General features: G+C 40.7%; 1 protein-coding gene across 3 annotated transcripts in view; it reads right to left on the bottom strand.

Annotated features, from left to right (window-relative positions):
• CRYBG1 (crystallin beta-gamma domain containing 1) overlaps positions 1-19,076 on the bottom strand; it is a 212,794-nt gene extending 193,718 nt beyond the window's left edge. The window contains exon 1 of one of the 3 annotated variants that reach the window (XM_066248546.1): positions 18,432-19,076. In XM_066248546.1, coding sequence (XP_066104643.1) covers positions 18,432-18,985 — 554 coding nt within the window. In that variant the 5' untranslated portion in view covers positions 18,986-19,076. The remainder of the gene's footprint in view (positions 1-18,431) is intronic. The other 2 variants (XM_066248548.1, XM_066248549.1) reach the window with 2 other exon arrangements.
• Between the last annotated feature and the right edge of the window lie 4,555 nt (positions 19,077-23,631).

The raw sequence follows: 23,631 nt of genomic DNA, 5'->3' as shown, positions 1-23,631 counted from the left end.
GAAAATGAAAATAAACTGGGCACATTTCTCTATTCCTTTCCATAGTTCACATCCTTCTTTCTCACTTCCTCCCATCAGCTCTTTTTTTTTTTAATTTATTTGTTTTAGAGAGGAGAGAGAGAGAGAGACAGACAGACAGACAGAGAAAGGAGGAGCAGGAAGCATCAATTCCCATGTGCCTTGACCAGGCAAGCCCAGGGTTTTGAACCAGCGACCTCAGTGTTTCCAGGTCGAAACTTTATCCACTGTGCCACCACAGGTCAGGCCCCATCAGGTCTTTAAACAAGGCACATACAGAGGTCTGTATTATGACCATTCTAACCACTCAAAAGATTATGCTGCAATAGGTCATACAATATAAAAACAATTCTAAACCCTAAAACTAAATCTTTTTTTTTTTTTTTTTGTATTTTTCTGAAGCTGGAAACGGGGAGAGACAGTCAGACAGACTTCCGCATGCGCCCGACCGGGATCCACCCGGCACGCCCACCAGGGGCGACGCTCTGCCCACCAGGGGGCGATGCTCTGCCTCTCTGGGGCGTCGCTCTGCCGCGACCAGAGCCACTCTAGCGCCTGGGGCAGAGGCCAGGGAGCCATCCCCAGCGCCCGGGCCATCTTTGCTCCAATGGAGCCTTGGCTGCGGGAGGGGAAGAGAGAGACAGAGAGGAAGGAGGGAGTGGGGGTGGAGAAGCAAATGGGCGCTTCTCCTATGTGCCCTGGCCGGGAATCGAACCCGGGTCCCCCGCATGCCAGGCCGACGCTCTACCGCTGAGTCAACCGGCCAGGGCTAAATCTTAATGTCTTGAAATAACATAAAATCACAGAAATATTCTGGATTTTTTTCTCTCCCTCATTCCTGCTCTGCTGACATTGCTACACATAAGTAATCTAGCACTGAGTACACATGTAAACCAAGTACTTAGTGCTGGAATGTAAGTGTGGGTGTTTACATACATACATACAAGACATATCTGTAGATATAGATATAAATATAACCATCAATTTAGAGACTTTATATTCGCATAACTGAGTTGCAGGGACACCCACAGACACACACACTGTCAAGTGTCCTCTGGAATTCCTTCATTAGTAACAGTGTTGAAAGCTTTCAAGAATTATCAATCTTCCATCCCTATATTTCTCAGACTGTCTTGTACATGTTTGAATATTTTCTCTTCTTCCTTATTATAACAGTAAGTATGAACTTTTCACTGTTTTAATAGGCGAATATTGCAGCTTCTCCAGAAGACAGGATGCTGAGACTCACTTTCCCAACAACAGGACTTGAACTGGTTTGTCATCCCACATCCCAGGGCCCCCCATACAACAGATGTCCATAAATGTTTGTTTAATAAATAAATTACACTGGAGTAGTTCCGCTTTCACATTTACTTACCTGCCTGAGGGCAACAGACACAGTCACTGAAGCACACAGACCGAGACCACTTTTGAGAGGCAACATTTGCACAGTTACTTGAGCCACCAATGGAAGACGCAAACCTGACGCTTCCATCGCCATGATCACTTGATACTTCATTTTAAAATCAGAGAAAGTAAAAAAGTAAAAATAAATAAATAAAATTAGAAAAAGTCAATAATAAGCAGAAGTGAGCAAAAAGTATGGTTTAAGATAAAGTAGCAAGATTCTAGTTGTAACTGAGTGGTACTAATGACTACAATAATTTATGCTTTAAAATAACTACATTAAATCTAACTACCAGACCATATACATCTTTAGGCTAGTCTGACGGAAAAAGAAATTTACTCTCTCTCTTCTATGACCTACTGTGAGTTACTTCTGTGCATATGATAAAACTCATAGAAATTTATGAGTATTCTTAAATGTAGTTTATTAAATCCCTCAAATACATAAAAGTGAAAATAAAATTTAATTTTGAGAGATATGAGCACTAAAAACAAACTTACTAGCTCCCATAAAGACAAAGATTACTTAAAGGCTTTTCATAATTCTTTCACATCCAGCTCTCCGGTTCCATGTCTTTCCTTTTTTATTTTTGTAGTGAGAGGAGGGGAGGCAGAGACAGATTCCTGCATGCACCCGACCAGGAACCACCCGGCCACCCCACTGGGAAGTGATGCTCTGGCCATCTGGGGCTGTTGCTCTGCTGCTCAGCAACCGAGCCATTTCTTTAGTGCCTGAGGTGAGGCCGTGGAGCCATCCTCAGCACCCAAGGCCAACTTGCTTGAACCAATCAAGGCATGGCTGTAGGAGAGGAAAAGAAAGGGAGAGGTGTGAAGAAGCAGGTGGTCTCCTTTCCTGTGTGCTCTGAGTGGGAATTGAACCCGGGGCATCCACACGGCAGGCCAATGCTCTACCACTGAGCCAACCAGCCAGGGCAGGATCCACGTCTTTCAAGCCAACAGTATCACCTATAAACTTGAAGTACTGATCACCAGCATTTTCTTTTCCTCTTTTAGGGCTGTGTTTAATCTTTATGCAGAGTGAAAAACCCTCAGATGTTTCACTTTAGATTCCTTTGCACACACTGTGAATCATCCCAGCGGTAGGTAGTAAGACATGTGGCTTTTACAGTAGACTAGAAATCAGGTGTAACAAGTTTAGTCAACACTTTATGGACTGAATCACTGAGTCTCAGCAGAATGATCTCAAATTAAGGATTCCCAGGAAAGCAAGGTGCCCCGTCGACTTCCCAATGCACACGAATTCTTCATTCCTACATATTCTCCTTCCCTACAATGGGCTGAGGTAGGGTGCAAATAATCAAAAAAGAAGAAATACTTTCTTCCTGATTTTTAAGCAGGTGATTGCTCTGAGAGAAAATGCATGATTACATTCTGTTGAATGCGTCTAATCTTTAGTAGCCAACTCACATACACATGCTTTACCAATGGCTCATTCAATGACTTTCAGTTTTCTCATGTGCAATGACAATACTACAAGCCTTGGGGTCAGAAAGACCTGGGTTCGAATAGTGCTCTGTCATTTATTCACTAAATCAGCTAGCACAAGCTACTTTAGGGTTGTCTTTTATCAACCGTAAATGTGGGGAATACAGAACTCTCTGAAGATTAGCTCTAACAGAGCTATTGTGAAGATTGGATGAGACATGCCAAATATGAAAGCAACTGTCACATACTAGATCCTACATCATTGTACTCTCTATCCTATTTATTCTTGACAGAAGTGTCTTATGTTAATTTATAAAAGAGGTTGGGGATTATCTGACTGAAAAGAATCCTCCTCCTCCGTTCCTCTAAGCCACACCCACTTTTCTCAGAAAACATGACCAAGCCCAACTAACCAGCTGTCACTTTTGCTGTTTGTCGTTCAGTTAATGAATGGCATGAAGATAAAAACTGGTGCTCCCCTTTAACATCACTGGCTTTGTAATTTTGTGAAATCGTAACCAGTAGGATTGGATACACAGACAAGCAGCCAGGGACCCAGTAGTGAGCAAGGAAGCTGATGCATAAATTCCTGAGAAGCTTCTCTGCAGGAAGAAAGGAAATGATGACGGAGACCACGTCTCCCTGAATCTTCAACCACTGTCAGTCACCTGCCCCCAAGACTGGATGTCCCCTTACAGACAGAAAAGATAAATTTTAATAAAAATGAAATCACAGGGAAGGGTCTAATTAAATGCCAACAATGCACTAGCTACTAAGACTTCTAAGTCAAAGTACTTGAAACTTTTCACAGGGCGAGATTAGGACAATCATAAAATGCAAATTGATAAAAACTCAAAACTTGGAAAAAATTCCAGACATTCAGTTGTATTTTGCTCTTCTCTTGAAAAATATCCAAAATCTAGTTTTAGTCTAGCTTGTTGAAACATGCTTACTGACTCATATGGGGAATACCAAAGCTCTGGTTTCCATCCAAAGTATGCTCCAGTGAAGGACTCCTGACAGTAACTGAGTCAACTTCAGAAACTGTTTTGGGTAAACTACTAACAGAGAGTAGTTTTGTAATATGACCGTGGAGCTACTATTATTTTCTTGTTTTACAGATAGTAATTTCTTAGTTCATAGGAGGTAACTAGTGGAGAAACAAGCTAACATTTGCAAGGCAATTGAGCTAAGAATGGCTGGCAAAGCCTGGAGAAGCCTCCACTGCACAAGCTTGGAAAGGTATTGTTCTCAGGTTTGCACGTGGAACTCATGATAAAGAAGACACTGTATTTCAGCATGAATGTCAACAGTTTGCTTCAATAGTCATATCTTCTTCAAAGAGCAGATGCAAAAGAATCAAGCTGTGCTTTCATAGGATAATTATAAATCTATCAGTACTATCAAAATATTTAAATCACAGATAAAATATATTACATATCTTAGCACCAGCATTACTTCAAGCTCTGTAAAGGAAGTCTTTACACCAGAACAAATATAGATACATTCTATAATCATAAGTGACATTTTGATGTTATAAAATAGGACATGCGCAAGCTTTGAATTTTTCTGAAAACATAAATTATTATAAAGGTTTTTGGTTTTGTTTTTTTTAGTTAGTATGTAAACTAGTAATTAAGCAGAAACTCTGAAAGTATTCAGCATATCGGAACCAGACTAGTGTATATACCAGCTGAGTGACTAGTAACTCAATAGAAGGATCAGACAGTCTCATAGTTGCTGGTTTGTGAAACTAAAGGAAGATTTCCAGGGCAATAGTCATCAGGAAGTTATATGAGTCAATTGGGGATGAGTCAATTGGGTTCCAGACAAAGGTTGGTATAGGCCAGGAATGGAGACATATATTCTATAATCCAAGAGAACTCAAAAGAACAGCTGACTAGAAACCAGAAAACCTGAGTTTTGTTCCTGCTTCCTCTAATTGCATTGCCTTCTTTGAACTTTAGTTTCCTTATCTACAAAACGAGGGTGTGAGCTTACTGCACAGAGCCAGGCTGAGCCTCAAGTGGGATAAAATATCAGCAATGGTTTATAATCTTTAAAGTGTAAGGTCAACATAAATGATACTTACATTGTCACCAGGGAATTGTCCACGATAAGCCAGGAAGTAAAATCAAAAGGTTCAAGCAGCAGGACTTCTAGAGACCATAAGTTAAAGCAGCAACTATAAATTTTGAGGGCCAGCTCTCTGGCCGCTTACTCTGACTCTGCATTCTGCTGCCTGTGCCAAGACTGTGGGAGAGGAAGGTGGGTGTGCAAATGAGGCCCATCTCTGGTATGCTGCTTCCAGATGAAGGTTGAGCAGAAGCCTCAAGCTCAGGATCTAGACACAATGCTTTTGTATATAACATAACCTGTAGAATTTCTGTTTTAAAAATGTTTTTTTCTGCCTGACTGGTGGTGGCACAGTGGATAGAAGATCGACTTGGTATGCTGAGGACCCAGGTTCAAAATTCCGAGATTGCCAACTTGAGTGCAGGTTCAACTGGCTTGAGCGCGGGGTCACCAGCTTGAGCGTGGGATCATCAAAATGATCCTATGGTTGCTAGTTTGAGCCCAAAGGTCGCTGGCTTGAGCAAGGGATCGCTGATTCGGCTGCAGTCCCCCAGTCAAGGCACATATGAGAAGCAATCAAAGAACAACTAAAGTGCTGCAATTCTGAGTTGATGCTTCTCATCTCTCTCCCTTCCTATCTGTCTCTTTCAAAAAATTTTTAAAAAGTTAAAAAATTAAATTGCTTTTTCTTCCAAGATTTTCATGTACTTATATTTCTATGAATTTACATATTTTCTCTCCACTACTTAACATAGAAATTGTCCAGTACCAAAAATTAACTTTATTTTTTATATATATCATAATTTCTGCTCTAGAGCCTAAATATACTTAATGTGGGAATATAAAGAAGGGAGATTAACTACAGCGATGTTGGTTTTCAGTAATTCACTTTAGGACTCAAGACCACCAAGTGGGGAATCCCAGCCCTAGTCCTTATGAGCTCTGTGATGTTGATCAGATGACCCTACCTCTGTTTCATTTCCCTCAAAATTGAGATAACAATAGTACTTATCTCTCAGGAATGTTATGAATTAACTATAGCGAGTTAATATTTGTAAAGCATTTAGAACAGTGTCTGATACACAAGGTGTATATTAAATAAACTTTATCTTTTAATCAAATCTTGATGGAAAGCAATGTTTTCATAGACATGGTCTGAAATTATTACCATAAACAAAATGAGTCCTGCCTGACCAGGCGGTGGCGCAGTGGATAGAGCATCAGACTGGGATGCGGAGGACCGAGGCTCGAGACCTCGAGGTCGCCAGCTTGAGCACGGGCTCATCTGGTTTGAGCAAAGCTCACCAGCTTGGACCCAAGGTCGCTGGCTTGAGCAAGGGGTTACTCAGTCTGCTGTAGCCCCACGGTCAAGGCACATATAAGAAAGCAATCAATGAACAACTAAGGTGTCGCAAAGAAAAACTGATGATTGATGCTTCTCATCTTTCTCTGTTCCTGGCTGTCCCTATCTATCCCTCTCTCTGACTCTCTCTCTGTCACAAAAAAAAAACCCTAAAATGAGTCCTGTATTTTCTTACCTTATTCATAGCATATATTATTTTGCCTCTTGGCCCCAATTACAAGATAAAGAACTCTCCAGTTAGAGAGTCTAGAAAAACTGCTTTGAAGAAAATGAAGAGGTAACTTAGGCATGGTGTCTTTATGTAACTGTTGGCCAAACCTCTTATTTGAGCTGGTGAGATTACCTTCTGGATGCCATAACCCTAACTTCCAATAAGTGAGACTCAGCTGGTGTCACTGGCTTGAAATGGCACACAGCAAGAATAAATACAGCCAGCAGCCAACACTTCTCACCACACAATAGTATGCCAAGACTAACAACTTACTTTTACTCACTTAATTGCCATCTATGGGTAGGTTAAAAAACAAAAGGCACTTGTTAATGCTGTTTCATTTTTCTGTGTTGGCTACAGGTTCAGCCTGTCCTCACCTTGTCTATAACCTGTTGATGAGAGAAGTGGGACACCATGAGAAAACTTTGTATTCTCTGCCTCACTTCTATGTCCCTGGGGTCTCCTGGCACTTCGTCAAAGTGATCCCTTGTTTTGAAGGGTATCTATCATTGCTTCACTTCCACTGACCAGGCCGACCCAGGAGACGCACAGTGCTGTCACAGCAGCACTGAACAGGTGTCATTCTCTAGAATGAAGGCTTCTCATAAGTCTGAATCCACAGAAGTATTCTGATGAGGAACTGAGTCAGCTCAATGCAGCTGTGTGTGAAGGGAGCTATAAATGAGCTAATAAGACTCATAAACAACTCCCTGCTCTTTCTGGCCAAACTCCCCACAAGAGTCAGACATTCATACATACCTGCTCTTGAAAACTCACTTTTGGGTGAGATACTGAATTCATATTTCAATCCTCTCTGGGGTAAAAGCTCAGAAATCACTTTTATAAACAAAGTATATGGAAAGATATCTGTTGCATGTGCCATGCAATTTTGTATGAAAATAAAGATAGGCTGTTTTAAAGAAGAACACCTTTCTCTGAGAACACAGGCAATGCTGCACTCTCCACGACACAGATTCCAAAGCCATTCTGACAAAAATTGAGTAGACACCCAGTTAGCCATGTACCAAAAATAATAATCCTCTTCGGATCTTTAAATCTATCTAAAGAACATCAAGAATCACTCTCTTTCCATCTATAATTTTAGAGTGTCTACATCACATTTACTGTTAAGTTCAGCCAAGACTCTCAAACCAGGGCATCACAGTCCAAGCACAGTCCTCATTCCTCAGTGCTAAAATATGACAAAAAGTATTGAAATAATATAACCTCAGGCTTTAGATATTTTAAGTAACTAGAGAAAATGATTTATGCATAATCCTGAGTAATACTTCTTTTGACTTGTTTTAAATGCCACTGTGAAAATAAAAGTGTCCATGTCCCCCTTTTAGTACAGTACTGGATATAGTTTAAGATGATCATAACCTCAAGAAGATCTGGAGCTCTGATGACCTCCATATCAGAATAAAATTTCCTATTACTTATTCAACATGAGTTGAGAAAAAAAGTCTGCTTCTTCAGGCAAACCCTTTTGATCTCAGTGTATCTGATTAAATCTTCTATTTCTGTACTTAATGTATCATATACCACTTTATTCATCTCTTTTCTCCCTTCTCTTTTATTAATATCTAGCTACCTACATTATTAATATCTAGCTACCTACCATTTACCTTTGAAGATTAAAAGGGCCTAGGGTTCTTCTTTCCCCTCTGAAGAACCCTAGGCCTTTTTAATCTTCAAAGGTAAATGGTTAAAGGTCTCATCTTGTGTAGCTCTTTCCTGCTGTCAAGGGGCATAGTACTGCCTGTCCCAAGCACAGAGATTCTTGGTATCTGCCAAAGGAAGAAAGGAGCAAAAGGAAGGGGAGCCTTCACATGAGGAAGAGGGGCTGTGGAATGTTGGGGTCAGTCTGGTGCTGTCCTGGGGAGGCAGCATACACAATGTTGAGAAAATGGCACAGCTGGATAAGCTGGCATCCTTGTTGTTTTCACAGACTATGGCTCCTCCTGGTCCCTTCGTGGTTGCCAGATGTTGCTGGTTGAAATGAGGTCCTTCCACAGAGTTGCAAGAAAAGCATACACAATGTTGAGAGGATGGCCCTCTCCATATACATGGATGAGATATAGTAGTAAGATATACTGGAATGTGAGCAAAAGATTTCCCGGAGGTTTCCAGTGTCTCAGTTTCATTTTCTCTGGAAGAAGTCCAGCCTTGTCTTCATCAAGCCCAGAAGAAAGACCAGGGTCCAGAAATTCTGTGCCACTGGTTTTTAGTCCACTTTAATTTCTGTCCGCATTGGGCTAGCGTAGCCTCTGTTTCCCGCTGCACTCCGGCAGCGCTGCGTTGCTCGCCTGGGCCCTCTCGGAGCCCACGCTTCAAGTCCTTGAGGCTGCCAGGCCACCTGGCTGCTGTGGAGAACAAGTGCATGAACAAGGGAACAAATGGGGCCGGCAAGTATTACCACGGGTGAGAGAAAGAGAGAGACTTTTACTCATCTTCCTCCATATGCCCCATTCTCCACTGGACTGAAAGTTTCCTAGGAAGCACCTCTGATTTCACTGCTCAATTTCCCAGTGCCTGGTACGGAATAAGTGCTCAGTAATTGTTTGCAGAACATAAAATCTTCCCTTAAAAATTTAATTGATGATCGTCTCAGTAAGACAAAAAAGGAATCTGTGCCTTAGAATGACCTATCATTAATCACAGAGAAGCATTTCTGTAAGTCAGACTGAATTGCTTTTCAAGAACAGGATCTTTCAATCTTCTGAATAATAAGTAGAACACGAAATGGAGGTTAAGCAGTGATGTGATAAAGTGTTTCAAGGTACGCAGAAATACACACTTCAAATAATCTCACTAGACACAATTTTTGATTAAATAATCACTTTTTCCTACATGGATATTCCTAAAACACAACCGATCCTTTAAGTAAACTCAAATTTTAAGACAGATTTGTGTTTTATTTTGTTTAGAAAATTAAATTTAACACGGTGACATTGATCAACAAGAGTACATAGATTTTGGGTAAACATCTCCACATCATTTGAACAGTCAATTATGTTGTATACCCATCATCCAAAGTCAAATCATCCTCCGTGATCTTATATTTGTCTCTCTTTATATCCTTCCCCAACTGCCTCCCCCTCCCTCCCCTACATCTCCTTCCCCCTGATAACGACTGCACTCTTTCTTTTTTGTGTGTGTGACAGAGACAGAGAGAGACAGAGAAAGGGACAGACAGGAACAGACAGAAAAGGAGGGAGATGAGAAGCACCAATCCTTCGTTGCAGCTCCTCAGTTGTTCATTGATTGCTTTCTCATATGTGCCTTAACTGGGGGGCTACAGCAGAGCTACTGACCCCTTTCTCAAGCCAGTGACCTTGGGCTTCAAGCCAGTGACCTTTGGACTCAAGCCAGCAACCATGGGGTCAGAGGCAGATTAAGGTCAGTTGAGGCCCTAGGTGCAGAAGTAAATATTGGGCCTCTTACGTTAGAAAAAAGTGCCAAGTTGGGGTTTTGCAGGGCCCTTCAGAAGTCGGGGCCCAGGGCATGAACCCAGTGCGCCTGCCATTAAATCCACCTCTACATGGGGTCATGTCTATGATCCCATGCTCATGCCAGTGACCCTGTGCTCAAGCTGGATGAGCCCACAATCAAGCTGGTGATCTCGGGGTTTTGAGCCTGGTTCCTCTGCATCCCAGTCCAATGCTTTATCCACTGCGCCACTGCCTAGAGAGGCATGCACTGTTATCTATGTCCATGAATCTCAATTTTGTATTCCGTCTATTTGTGGAATCATACAGTTTTTAGCTTTTTCTGATTTAGTTATTTCACTCAGTACAATGTTATCAAGGTACATCCATGTTGTTGTAAATGATCCGATGTCATAATTTCTTATGGCTGAGTAGTATTCCATAGTATATATGCACTACATCTTCTTTATCCAATCCTCTACCGAAGAGCACTTTGGTTGTTTCCATGTCTTGGCCACTGTGAACAATGCTGCGATGAACACGGGTGTATGTGTCTTAACATACCACTGTTTTCAAGTTTTTGAGATATATACCCAGTAGAGGGATTGCTGGGTCATATGGTATTTCTATTCTTTTTTTTTTTTTAAAGGAAACACCATACTTTCTTCTATAATGGCTGTACTAATTTACATTCCCACCAACAGTGAATGAGGGTTCCTTTTTCTCCACAGTCTCTCCAACACTTATTACCTGTCTTGTTGATGGTAACTGATCTAACAGGTATGAGGTGATATCTCATTGTAGTTTTGATTTGCATTTCTCGAGTAGATAGTAAAGATGAACATCTTTTCATATATCTTTGGCCATTTGTATTTCTTCTTGGGAGAAGTGTCTATACATGTCCTCTCCTCATTTTTTAATCGTATTGTTTGCTTGTGTGTTGCTGAGTTTTGTGAGTTCTTTATATTTTTTTGGATATTAACCCCCTGTCAGAGCTGTTGTTGCAAATATCATCTCCCATTTAGTTGGCTATTTGTTTTGTTGTCGTTTCTTTTGCTGTGCAGAAGCTTCTTAGTTTGATATAGTTCCATTCATTTATTTTTCCCTTTACTTCCTTTGCATTTTGGGGTCAAATTCACAAATTGTTCTCTACGGCCAAGGTCCATGAGTTTAGTACCTATGTTTTCTTTTATGTAATTTATTGTTTCAGATCTTATATTTAGGCCTTTGAGCCATATTGAATTAACTTTTGTGCAGGGGGACAAACTGTAATCAAGTTTCATTCTTCTGCATGTGGCTTTCCAATTTTCCCAGCACCATTTATTGAAGAGGCTTATTTTTTCTCTACTGTGTGTTTTTGGCTCCTTTGTCAAAGATGATTTAGCCATATGTATCTGGTTTTATTTCTGGGCTCTCGATTCTATTCCATTGGTAAGAAAGAGTCAGACATTCATACATACCTGCTCTTGAAAACTCACTTTGAGGTGAGATACTGAATTCATATTTCAATCCTCTCTGGGGTAAAAGCTCAAAAATCACTTTTCTAAACAAAGTGTATGAAAAGATATCTGTTGCATGTGCCATGCAATTTGGTATGAAAATAAAGATAGGCTGTTTTAAAGAAATAACCTTTGTGTGTCTATTTTTTTGCCAATACCATGCTGTTTTGATTATTGTGGCTCTATCGTATAACTTGAAGTCAGGTATCATAATGCTTCCGGCTTCATTCTTTTTTCTCAGGATTGCTTTGGCTGTTTGGGGTTTTTTATGGTTCCATACAAACCTGGTGACTTTTTTTGTTCCATTTCTTAAAAAAATGACATTGGAATTTGTATGGGAATTGCATTAAATTTGTATATTGCTTTGGATAATATGGCATTTAAACTATTTATTATTACTATCCAAGAATGGGATATTTCTCCATTTTATTGTGTCTTCTTTGATTTCCTTTAATAATGCTTTGTAATTTTCAGTATATAGATGCTTTACATTTTTTGTTATGTTTATTCGTAGGTATTTTTGTTGTTGTTGCAACTGTAAAAGAGATTATTTTTTTTAGTTCATTTTCAGAAGTTTCATTGTCAGTGTATATGAAAGCAATAGACTTCTGTATGTCAATTTTGTATCCTGCGACTTTACTGTATTTATTTATTGGTTAATAGTCTTTCTGTGAAGTCTTTGGAGTTTTCTATATACAGGATGATGTCAACAGATACATGTTTGTAATGTTCATAGTAAGATGGTATTGTAAATAAATATTAGGGGCTAGGAAACAAATTTCAATAGTTAATATCTTTGTTACATTATTATTTTTTTAATTTTATGAGGTTATTTGTGCAAAAACTGACAACTGCCAGGAAGTAAGATCTGAAATGCTCCCTCTACTACAGTGCCTTACTCACTGATGAACAGGAAAGCAGTGACCACAGTCTCACCCTTACAAATAAGATTTATAATTGAAAGATAAAAAAGGAAAAAGTGAATCTAAGCCAAGAAGTGCCATTAAAGATCTCTATATATAGCACCTAGATATCGACTACAGAGATTATAACTAAAAGTATAAAAATAGAGGATGGATAAAGTGATACAATGACAGAGGAAAGTGGCAGAGAATTATCCTATTCTAACTTAGACTTTGAAATCACTTTAGGAGAAACTTCTCGAACTTCAAGTATAAAGTTTATCTTTGGCTTCCGAAGCCAGATGTATTAAGACTTTTAGGTCCCTGAATGCACAAAGGACCATTCTTTAGAGACTAATAAGCACATCCAGATACTCAAAGGTACTTCAAGGCTGAACAGATCTGATTATAACTTCTTCTGGGCTTCAGAAGTTGTTCGACTCTACTTACAAAGTAAAAGCGTATTTAGTAATGCTACTACCATTACTGTGACAACGATGACAATTGCAGCTGTCACTGCTACTATCACTCCTGCTTCCACTTGCTTTTGACTGGGTCCTGTGCCAGGTGTTTTTACATGTATAACATCAAATCTTCAAACAACCCCATAAAAAAAATGTGAGGAAGCTAAGCTAGAGCCTGAGGCTTAACAACACCCAATGGCAGAGGCAGATCTGAAACAGAGTCTGTCCAACACCACAGTGCACCCTCTCTCCACTGCAGCATGCTGTCAGAGTTGTTGTGCACTGAGCATCTGTTATTTTCCAGGCACTGTGCTAGTCGTTTTAAACTTATATTTTAAACTCTCAAAAACAATGCTAAGAGGCAGTTCGCAGATCATGAAACCTGAAGTTAGGGCAGTAAAGAAACATCCCACTATCCTGACTAGGCAGTGGTGCAGTGGATAGAGCGTCAGACTGGGATGTGAAGGACCCAGGTTCGAGACCCCGAGGTCGCCAGCTTGAGCACGGACTCATCTGGCTTGAGCAAAAAGCTCACCAACTTGGACCCCAGGCTGCGGGCTCAAGCAAGGTGTTGCTTGGTCTGCTGAAAGCCCGTGGTCAAGGCACATATGAGAAAGAAATCAATGAACAACTAAGGTGTCACAACGAAAAACTGATGATTGATGCTTCTTATCTCTCTCCATTCCTGTCTGTCCCTATCTATCCCCCTCTCTGACTCTCTCTTGGTCCCTGTAAAAAATATATATATATATTAAAAAAAAAAAAAAAAAAGAAACATCCCAGGAGCTGAAAGCTAGCAAGCAACAGAGCTAAAATTTAAATTCCTGGTGTATCAGTGGTGAAACAAAATAAACCTTAAATTTTAAATTCTTGCCTTTGGCATAGGCTAAATTAAGAGAAATAACCATTATTAACCAGTTTAGATGTAACATTAGGCAAAACAAAAGCAGACTTAACTACTATGTTAGAAATAATTAAACCTGTTTAGAATTTAAATGATTGCTCTTTTCCTGAGGAATAAAACAACAGTTTATCCTCACACCACTCTAGCAGTAATTTTCAACCTTCTTCATTTCATGGCACACATAAACTAATTACTAAAATACTTTTTGCTGATCTGACCCCCCAAACACATATAATTTTCATTCATTGACAACCTAAGGGAAAAGAGGTCAGTGCCCCTGATTAAAGAGTCAAGTATTACATGTTTTGAAAATTCTTGTGGTACACCAGTGTGACCCTTGGAACACACTGGTTGAAAATCGCTGCTGTAGTGATGTAAACCGGTAGCAAGGGGCTTTCTCTTTATAAAAGGGAAAGGTCTGTTCAAGTACAAAAAACTGAATTTGAGGCTGCACACCCTGACTCGGAGGTATGTCTCTGCCCACCCAATGAGGATGTCCTGCCCTCTGGCACTGGCTGCATTTTTTCTCCGAATGAAACTAGATCTGATTTTCAGAGGGTTATCAGGGCAACCTATAACTTGAATTTAGCTCTCCTGCAGAAAACATTAATATTTATTTCTAAGTTTGGGGTTCAATTCAGTTCCAGGGTGATCATTTTTAATTTACACCTTTGGCTAAGTGCCCATTTCTAATCAAAACAACACAACACTGGGTGCCTTAATTAGGGAAAATAAAAAGGAAGTACTATTTCCATCATAGAGCAGAAAATAAACACATAAAATTACTGCTCAACCCTGGCCAAGTAGCTCAGTTGGTTAGAGCACCATCCCGACACACCAAGTTTGCAGGTTCAATCCCGGGTGAGAGCACATAGAGAACCCATCAGTGACACACAAATTAGCGGAGCAACCAATTGATGCTTCTCTCTTCCCTTCCTCTATTCCTAAAAAATAAAACATAAAATAAAATTACTGCTCCAAAGGAGGTACAGACAAGATACTAACAAGAAAAAAGAGAAACAATTCCCATTTATTAGTGCTTACAATATGCCAGTCACTGTTTTGATCACTTGACATGTATTAACCTGTTTATCTTCATAACAACCTCTTATTATGCCCCTTTTGTTGATGAGAAAACTGAGTCATGAAGAAGTTAACTTGCTCAGGATGACATGGCTAAGCGTCACAGTGAGTAGAAGAACAGGGACTTAAACCCAGAGAGAGAACCCATGCTCTGAATAAACTGTTTACACAATAGAGTATAATTTAAAAGCCAATAAATCAAAACTGCTAATGACTGCTAGGGAAAGTCTGGTCACAGCTCGCCATGTCCTCCCCACACACAGCACTGGGCCCCTGATGACCAGGCACCAATGGACCAGACAAGAGATGGCACTGACCCAGAAGGGCAACGGCTCCATTTCTATGAAAATCAGCATAGTAACATGTTTACCAAAATCAAGCTGAAGAAAACCTTTAAGGGTGAATTTTAGGAATAGAGGCAGCCATGTTCAAATTATTTTACATACAGAAAGAAAGCAACCATTGTTGATTTTCAGAACTTCTATTCTAAAAGCCACAAATATTTACAGTCTCAGAAATCTGACATCAATAAACTTAGAACTATTATTGGAGTGGTAAGCTCTTTTAGAAAGAAAAGCATTTTTTCCCCATCTAACCCTATTTTTTTTCATTTCTTCCATTATAGCTTTGCATTTATAATAACAATGTCGATGATGGTTTTACATTTACTGAATTTCTACTTTGTGCTCAGAAGTGTGATAAAAGTTTTATAGTTACTGACATAAACACTTATTTGATATCCATGACACCCTACAAAGTCAGTATAACTATTTTCTCCATTTTCCAAATGAAGAAACTAAGGCTCAGAAAGAAGAAGAAACTTGCCCAAGGTCACACAGCCATTTCACTTTTGTTTGATCTAAAAGCCCATTACAGGCCCTGGCTGGTTGGCTCAGTGGTAGAGCGTCGGCCTGGCGTGCAGGAGTCCCGGGTTCGATTCCCGGCCAGGGCACACAGGAGAAGCGCCCATCTGCTTCTCCACCCCTCCCCCTCTCCTTCCTCTCTGTCTCTCTCTTCCCCTCCCGCAGCCGAGGCTCCACTGGAGCAAAGATGACCCGGGCGCTGGGGATGGCTCCTCAGCCTCTGCCCCAGGAGCTGGAGTGGCTCTGGTCGCAACAGAGCGACGCTCCCGAGGGGCAGAGCATCGCCCCCTGGTGGGCAGAGGGTCGCCCCTTGGTGGGCGTGCCGGGTGGATCCCGGTCGGGCGCATGCGGGAGTCTGTCTGACCGTCTCTCCCCATTTCCGGCTTCAGAAAAATACAGGGAAAATAAATAAATAAATAAATAAATAAATAAATAATAAAAGCCCATTACGCCCTGGCCGGTTGGCTCAGTGGTAGAGCGTTGGCCTGGCGTGCAGGAGTCCCGTGTTCAATACCCGGCCAGGGCACACAGGAGAAACACCCATCTGCTTCTCCACCCCTCCCTCTTTCTTTCCTCTCTGTCTCTCTCTTCCCCTCCCACAGCCAAGACTCCATTGGAGCAAAGATGGCCCGGGCGCTGGGGATGGCTCCTTGGCCTCTGCCTCAGGCGCTAGAATGACTCTGGATGCAGCAGAGCGACTCCCCAGATGGGCAGAGCATCGCCCCCTGGTGGGCATGCTGGGTGGATCCCGGTCGGGCGCATGCAGGAGTCTGTCTGACTGCCTCCCCGTTTCCAGCTTCAGAAAAATGCAAAAAAAAAAAAAAAAAAAAAAAAATGAAAGCCCATTACATTCATTGTATATGTTCACAAAATATGTGTGGCCACCTGACTACCTCATCCTTATGTAGTGACAAAGGCCACAGTAAGCACTGCACCTTCTAGCCAAGTTCCACCCCTCCAAGTCGTGGGCAGAAATGAATGGAGCCACACTGACCAAAGACTGACCAGAAACCTAAGTGCACTTTGACCACTCTCTTTAGACTAGAAACAGGTACACTCTCTCAGAAATAAATAAAATATTTATAAAGATGATCTAACTAGTAAAACATCCAAAGACAGACCAGTACATTTAGTTTTCAGAACATTTGTTAGTACAAAGTGTATCATAGTTCTGAAGGAGAGAATAGAGTGCTTCAAGACAGAACTAAAATACCAGAGGCTCAAGGAAAGAAGTAAAAGCTCCTAATTTAAGTTTTACTCTAAAATGTGTTTGTGTTTGAATAAATTACCCTTGGTTGTGAATGATTACATTTTGATAGCCAGGAAATAATGGGATGAGATCAGATAAGAACAACCACTTCGAAAATGTTTAAAATATTTACTGAGGTAGGAAAAAATACTTCACTGTTGAGTACATCATTATAAAGTAACGTATTTTGTTAGAAGTTTCAATTCATAATAAGTACCTAAGTCTTTGAATAGATATAAATATGTCCTATTATAACCAATTACTGTAGATGAGAAAAAATAAAATGCGTTCTCTCTGAGCACTCCTCTCCCTACGCCTTCACACACACTCAGGCCTCCCTGAACCCCGGTGCTTCTCAGGAAGTACCGAGCTCTTCTGAGTGTTGGTGAAGCTCACAGTACACCCTCTGCCTGGAACTTTTTGCTTCTCCACTTTTCCCACCCGATGAAGCCACTTCAGCAATCCTCTTCCAAGAAGCCTCCCTGTGCTAACTAACATCTATCATAGCATTTATCCCACTGTTTACTTTTAGTCTCCACAAGAGACCAAGATCTTCGATGACAGGAGCCAGTCATTTTTTATATCCCAGTATTTAGTTAAGGTGCTCAGTAAAATTTATACTAAATGAATAAAAATGTATTGCAAAATTAAGACTTTTTTAGAATAAAAGGAAAAATGTGTCTAAAATGCAAATCTCGCACAATTTTATTCTGGTCCTCATTGTTCAGAAGTGTGTGTTTTTAAAACACACAGGAAGAATTTACTTAACTGTCCTTCATTAAAAATATATTATACCTCCAAACGGTATAGATATAGTGTTACTTCAAAGTGGTTATTGTTCAACAAATGTATCAATTCAGATAGTACAATTGAATACATACAGAATAAAGCCACCACAAAATTATGACAAATATTTAAAAGCGCAATGACAATTACACTTTGAATAACCAAGTTCTGCCACGATTCTGATAGTGACAAGCCATTCACCCTTTGGTCTCAGGCCGTCTACCCACAAAATGTGAGTAACCATCCCTGCTACTCCATTCAGATCTTGTAAGGGCAATGTAGATATATCGTAAGAGTGTGTGTGTGTGTGGGGGGGGGTCTTCACAAAGAAGGTACCATTATAGAACATATTATATAATCCCAAAGTACAGTTCCTACCATCATACATTATAGTAATAACCCGTCACTATTCTCCTGCTCTCGGTAGCAGGTTGATAGCGCCGTAGACTCTTGAATAAATTCATTGACAGTCAAAATAAAGGCCAAGCCGGTGAGCACAAGTTTCACTCGCTGGTGCTTGGTCTAAGCCAGAAACTGCACGGGACCGGATCACCACGACTGCCACGACTGCGCCCCTCTGGACCCCACTACAACGCTGCCAAATAAGACGGATCCCGGGCTTTTGCATTCCTCCAAGTGAGGTCATGGGTCAGAGTAGCTGGAGTGGATAAGGAGGAGGAGAAGGCGGTGAGACGGCGCGGGGGCGGGGGGCGTGGGCGCGGAGCTTACCTAGCCTCGCCGAGGGGCGCCCGGGGCGGGTGCGGAACGAACACCCCACAATCAGACGGCAGAGACTGCTGCTTCTTCTTGGAGCGCCAGATATGGAAAGGAGTGTGCTTCTTGGAGGTCCTGGACGGGCTGGACTCCCCGGGGTCGCCCCGAAGTGGCAACGACAGTGACATCTTGTCTGCCTCTTCCACCCACGGCTCAGACGCTGCTCTCTCGGCCGCCTGACCCTGGTGGAAGAATATACCTGCGCTCCAGCGCGCGGGCCTTCCCCAGCGCGCCGTCGGTCCCCGCCCCCTTGGCAAGGAGTTAGAGGACGAGGACAGAGCGGAACAAGAGCAGCACAGCAGCGTGAGCCCTCCGTGCATCGGCGACGGCCCGCCCTCGGCACAGCGCCCCTGCGTGGCGAGGGCGGCACAGGGAGCCAGCCCAGGTGAGGCGCGCGCGTCGGGAGCCCCAGGTAAGACCCATAAGGTCCCTAGCTTCCCAGCGCGCAGCGGATGCGGGGCAGCGACGCCTACTGGAAACCTTTTGAACTGCGTCTCTTGACACTGCATCTCATTCTCTGGATTGTGTGCCGGAGCTGGGTCCGATTTCGACCACTCCTCTGGTGCCTGTGCCTTGGGTCGCTTGAGGAGTTGTTGGACGCTCGCGACCTGTGCCAGGATCACAGGATAAGTGACTTAGCCATGAACTCCGCCTGAAGAAGGATGGGAGGGGCACATCCCGTGGCCCCGCCACCCGGCAATTAGGACTATTTGATTCTTCTGGGTTGCTTGGGCAATATCATATGCTGGATAGCTTCCGTTTCTGTGTGTAAACATGGGTGCCAACTTCTCATCTCTTCAAGAGTCTAAATAATTCATTTGTACCTGCATCTCATAAAGCACAAAAGGATAAAAAAAAGAAGGTAATTAGGCATATACCCAGTTCCCAAAGTACTTAATAGATCCCTCACAGTGAATTAAATTCCAGTCCCACAAGTTATCGTCATCTGCTTTACTGTTAATTATTTTCTTTATTAACTTCACATTTGCGGTTAAATAGCAAAGGCAACTAATATTTAAGCTAAGAAAGTACAGGAGCAATTATTTGGAGCATTATTGGAGTATAAAGAGCTCAAGAACCAAGCACTGCTTAAATATTCAATGCAGCACAAAGTCCCTCTTACACTGTAATACCTTCTTTCTTTTCAGAGACCCAGCTCATTCATTCATTGATTCATTCATTCAAGGAACATTTGTTTTTATTTGTTTTTATATTTACATTTTTATATAATCAACACACAGTAAAAAAGCACATAGATCATAAGTATATAACTCAAAGTTTTCCATATTTATGTGATTGCAGGTCTAAAATCGCTTTAATAAAGGACAGTTGACATATCACAGAAAATCCTCTGTATGTGGCTTATAAATATACCATTATAAAAACAAAAAATATTTCCAACTTCAGAAGTCTCCCCTCTGTCCTGATCCAGTGCCTTACTCTCTCTTCTGTAAAAGTTAACCATTATTACGACCTCTATCACCAGTAACTATTTTTGCCTCTTCATTTAACTGTAATCACTAAATGTAATTTTTATGGGTTTGGTTTCTTTTGCTCAATCTATGAGAATCATCCATACTGTTACATGTAGTAATTATTTATTTATTTATTTTAAATATTTGTCCTTTTATGTTTTTTTAATTTTTTTTATTTATTTATTCATTTTAGAGAGGAGAGGGAGAGAGAGAGAGAGAGAGAGAGAGGAGAGGGGGAGGAGCTGGAAGCATCAACTCCCGTATGTGCCTTGACCAGGCAAGCCCAGGGTTTCGAACCAGCGACCTCAGCATTTCCAGGTCGACGCGTTATCCACTGCGCCACCACAGGCCAGGCAATTTTTTTATTTTTAAGAAAAATTATTGTATACTATTTCATGATATGAGTATACCACAATTAATCTATCCATTGTACTGTGGATGGACATTTAGGTGGTTTCTAGTTTTGGGTTATTATAAGTAAAGATGATATAATGAACCTTCTTAGACATAAGCATTTATTATATATATATATATATATATATATAAAATCTCCAGGAATTCAATCTCTGTGTAGTAGAATAGGCATATGTTCAGCTCTAGTAAATTTTTCCAAACAATTTTCCAAAATGGTTGTATCAATTTATATTCCTTTCAACAATGTTTGAAATTACCAGTTTTTCTACATCTTCATCAACACTTGATGTTATCAATCCTATTGTGGTCATTCTGATGGGAGTCTAGCGGTATCTCATTGCAATTTTAATTTATGTTTAAACTCAAAAAACAGTTTACTGAGTGGGAGAAGCACCAATAAAAAAGAAAATTTAACATACAAAAAAATGGGATGGGATGCACACACAATATGATGTACAAAGATATATTGTAGAATTGAGCACCTAAAACTTGTATAATTATGTTAACTAGCATAACCTTAATATATTAAAAAAATATATAACAAGACAAAATAAATATTTATTGAGTACAGATTATTTGCCAGGCCCTGACTGGGGGAGGAAGATAACTGACAGTTACGTAGGTGATATACATCAAAGAGGAAGAGAATTAGTAGAGGTCTGTACAAGGCATTACGGGAGTTTGGAAACATTACTAACAGAACCTGGGCCTTTGGGAAGAAAGAAGAGGAGTGGTTAATAAGAATTTATTATAAAACTGACCCTTGATTTAAACCTTAAAGGGCAAAGGGAACAGCAAGAAAAAAGGAGAAGGAAAGAGGAAAGAAGGGAAAAGAAGCAAAAGGGGAAGAAGCAAGAGGAAAATAAGGAAATCTTCATATACACACTTGCTCAAATATTTACTAGTTCAGTAATTCAGTCTTTCATTACTGACTCTTCCGAACAATATTCTTTACAATACCTTTCCTTATGCAACCAGTGAATAGGGAACATATTTCAGTTATCACACTGTTCACATTTCATCAACATTATTTATTTACATATTTGTGTCTCCTATTAACCTGAGAAAAACTTAAGGAGATTTTTTTTTATTTTGATATTTTTAGGACATGAATGTTCATTAAGTAAAATAATTGATCAAAGACCTGGTATACTAACTGAATTAAATACCTAAAATGTTTCAGGCACCAATCTTTTAGACTGTACACTTTGTAAGAACAAAGATTATATGTGTCTTTTTTCACTATTACATCCCCAATGACTAGCACAGTGCAGAGCACAGAGTAGGCAATCAATACTTATTTTATCTGAATTATATAAGGAATTAGAACTATGCATAAAAGAGATAACACAGTACTTCTGATTCATCTAGTAAAGAAAACAAACACCTAAATACCATATATAATACAACTTGTACAATAAACCTTGTAAATGTTCTAACCAAGGTGTTTCACTTTTTTTTCAGTCATTGCAAATATAGACCCACTTAGGCTTGTTTAAGCAATAAATTAACTTACTATAACATATTGGGTGTCTCACAGAATATCCCCAGATCCAGAGAGCCAGACTCTGAGGCCCTAACATGTCCAGCGCCCACAAAGAGCTGATCTAGCACACACCACTCTCACCTCCTCTCAGCAGTAGGTGCTACACACCAGCAGCTCCGCTACCACCACCACAAGAATCAAAGGCTTGTCCCAACCACTCTTTACAGATCAGCTGCCTACCTTGCCCCTTTGACACTCATATTGTGCACTTCAGAAAGAAAAGTTCTAAGCAGGTACATATGATTGGGGAAGCCTGAGTCATTTAACAGCTTTCTAGCTGCAAGGGAAATTTTAATTTTTTGGATTCCACCTTGGAAAGATGAAATTCATGTGCCCCAAAATTTGCCAAATATATCACAGTTCTAGGCAACCAAAAGCTTGAAAGATGGTCATTGTCAAGGAAAAGGTAAAAAGTTGTGGGAACACAGAAGAAGTGATTAACTCTGGATGGCTCACGGAAGTCAGCAGCAGAGAGGTGACAAGTTCGTGATGAATAAGAATTTACCAGGTAGAAACAAAGAGGGCTGGCAATCCAGGAAGAGTAAACAACATGGGCCAAGGCCCAGGATTATGAAAGGGCACATGTTGTTGGTGGGGAACTGTGCTCTCAGTGAGGCTGAAGAGAAGGTGGAGGGGTGGGGCAGAGTGACAGAAGATGACATTGGTAAAATCAGGTGGGGCCAGATTGCTAAGCACTTGGTCAGCCATGCTTTTAAGGAATTGGGTCTTAGTTTCCTAGGCAATAGGGGTGGAACTCAGTTTACATTTTTAAGTAGAGGAGTGTCATAAACAAATGTGAGTTTTATAAAGCGTGCCCTGAGTGGAGTGGGGTCAGAAAAAACTAGTAAGATGAAACTATTTGAGTAAGGCCAGTCAAGAGGTTGCTACAAGAAGTCAGGGGAGAGGTAATGAGAGCCCACAACAAGACTGTGGGTGGAAACGGAGAAGAAGGTATGGATACAAAATACATGCAGGAGATGAAATCACCAGGTATTATAGTGAATGAAAGAGAATAAATCTATGATAACTACAAGGTCAGGTTTCCAGCTTAGGTAAATGGATGGAGGTGAAATTGTTAACTAAAAACATAAAAAACAAGAGAAAGATTAGGGTTTCTGGGCATGAAAATACATTTAGTTATAAACATATTGAGTCTGAAGTATTAGAAGGCTACATAGGCAGAGATGTTTAATTCATTGAAAAATATAGTTCTAGAGGTCACAGGTCAAGGCTACATACATAGATTTGGACATCATCTCTGGATGAGATCATCCAGGAAAAAGGTGTAAGATAAAGATAAAAGGAGCAAGGACAAAACCCTGAGTAACACTAAGATTTATGTATTTTGCTGGTAAGGAAGAGCCTACATCCAATAGAGTCCAGACATAGCAGCTGAAGAGGCAAGGGAATATCTGGGGCAGACGGTATCCCTTGGGCAAGGTCATGTGATTTCTATGCTGGAGATTGTAAAAGATAGATGGAGGTGGGGCCCTCTACGTATAGTGCTCTCTGCACACCTCTTCCTCTGTCTAGCAATTTGAGGTCTATTTCAAATCTCCACTCATCCTTCAGGTGGCCAGTTCCCTCCAACCTACACTGATTTATTTCTTTCCCTAGCTTTCTGTTATACTTCTGTCTGAATTTAAGTTGACATTGTGATACATTGTAGAAATGCCGACAATTTTCCAGTTTTCCCATACAGAAGCAGTCTATTTTCTCA

The sequence above is a fragment of the Saccopteryx bilineata genome, chromosome 12 (genome assembly GCF_036850765.1).
Source record: "Saccopteryx bilineata isolate mSacBil1 chromosome 12, mSacBil1_pri_phased_curated, whole genome shotgun sequence".
Lineage (NCBI taxonomy): Eukaryota > Metazoa > Chordata > Mammalia > Chiroptera > Emballonuridae > Saccopteryx > Saccopteryx bilineata.
Note: the sequence above shows the minus strand (reverse complement) of the source record. Positions and strands in the feature narration are given on the sequence as shown.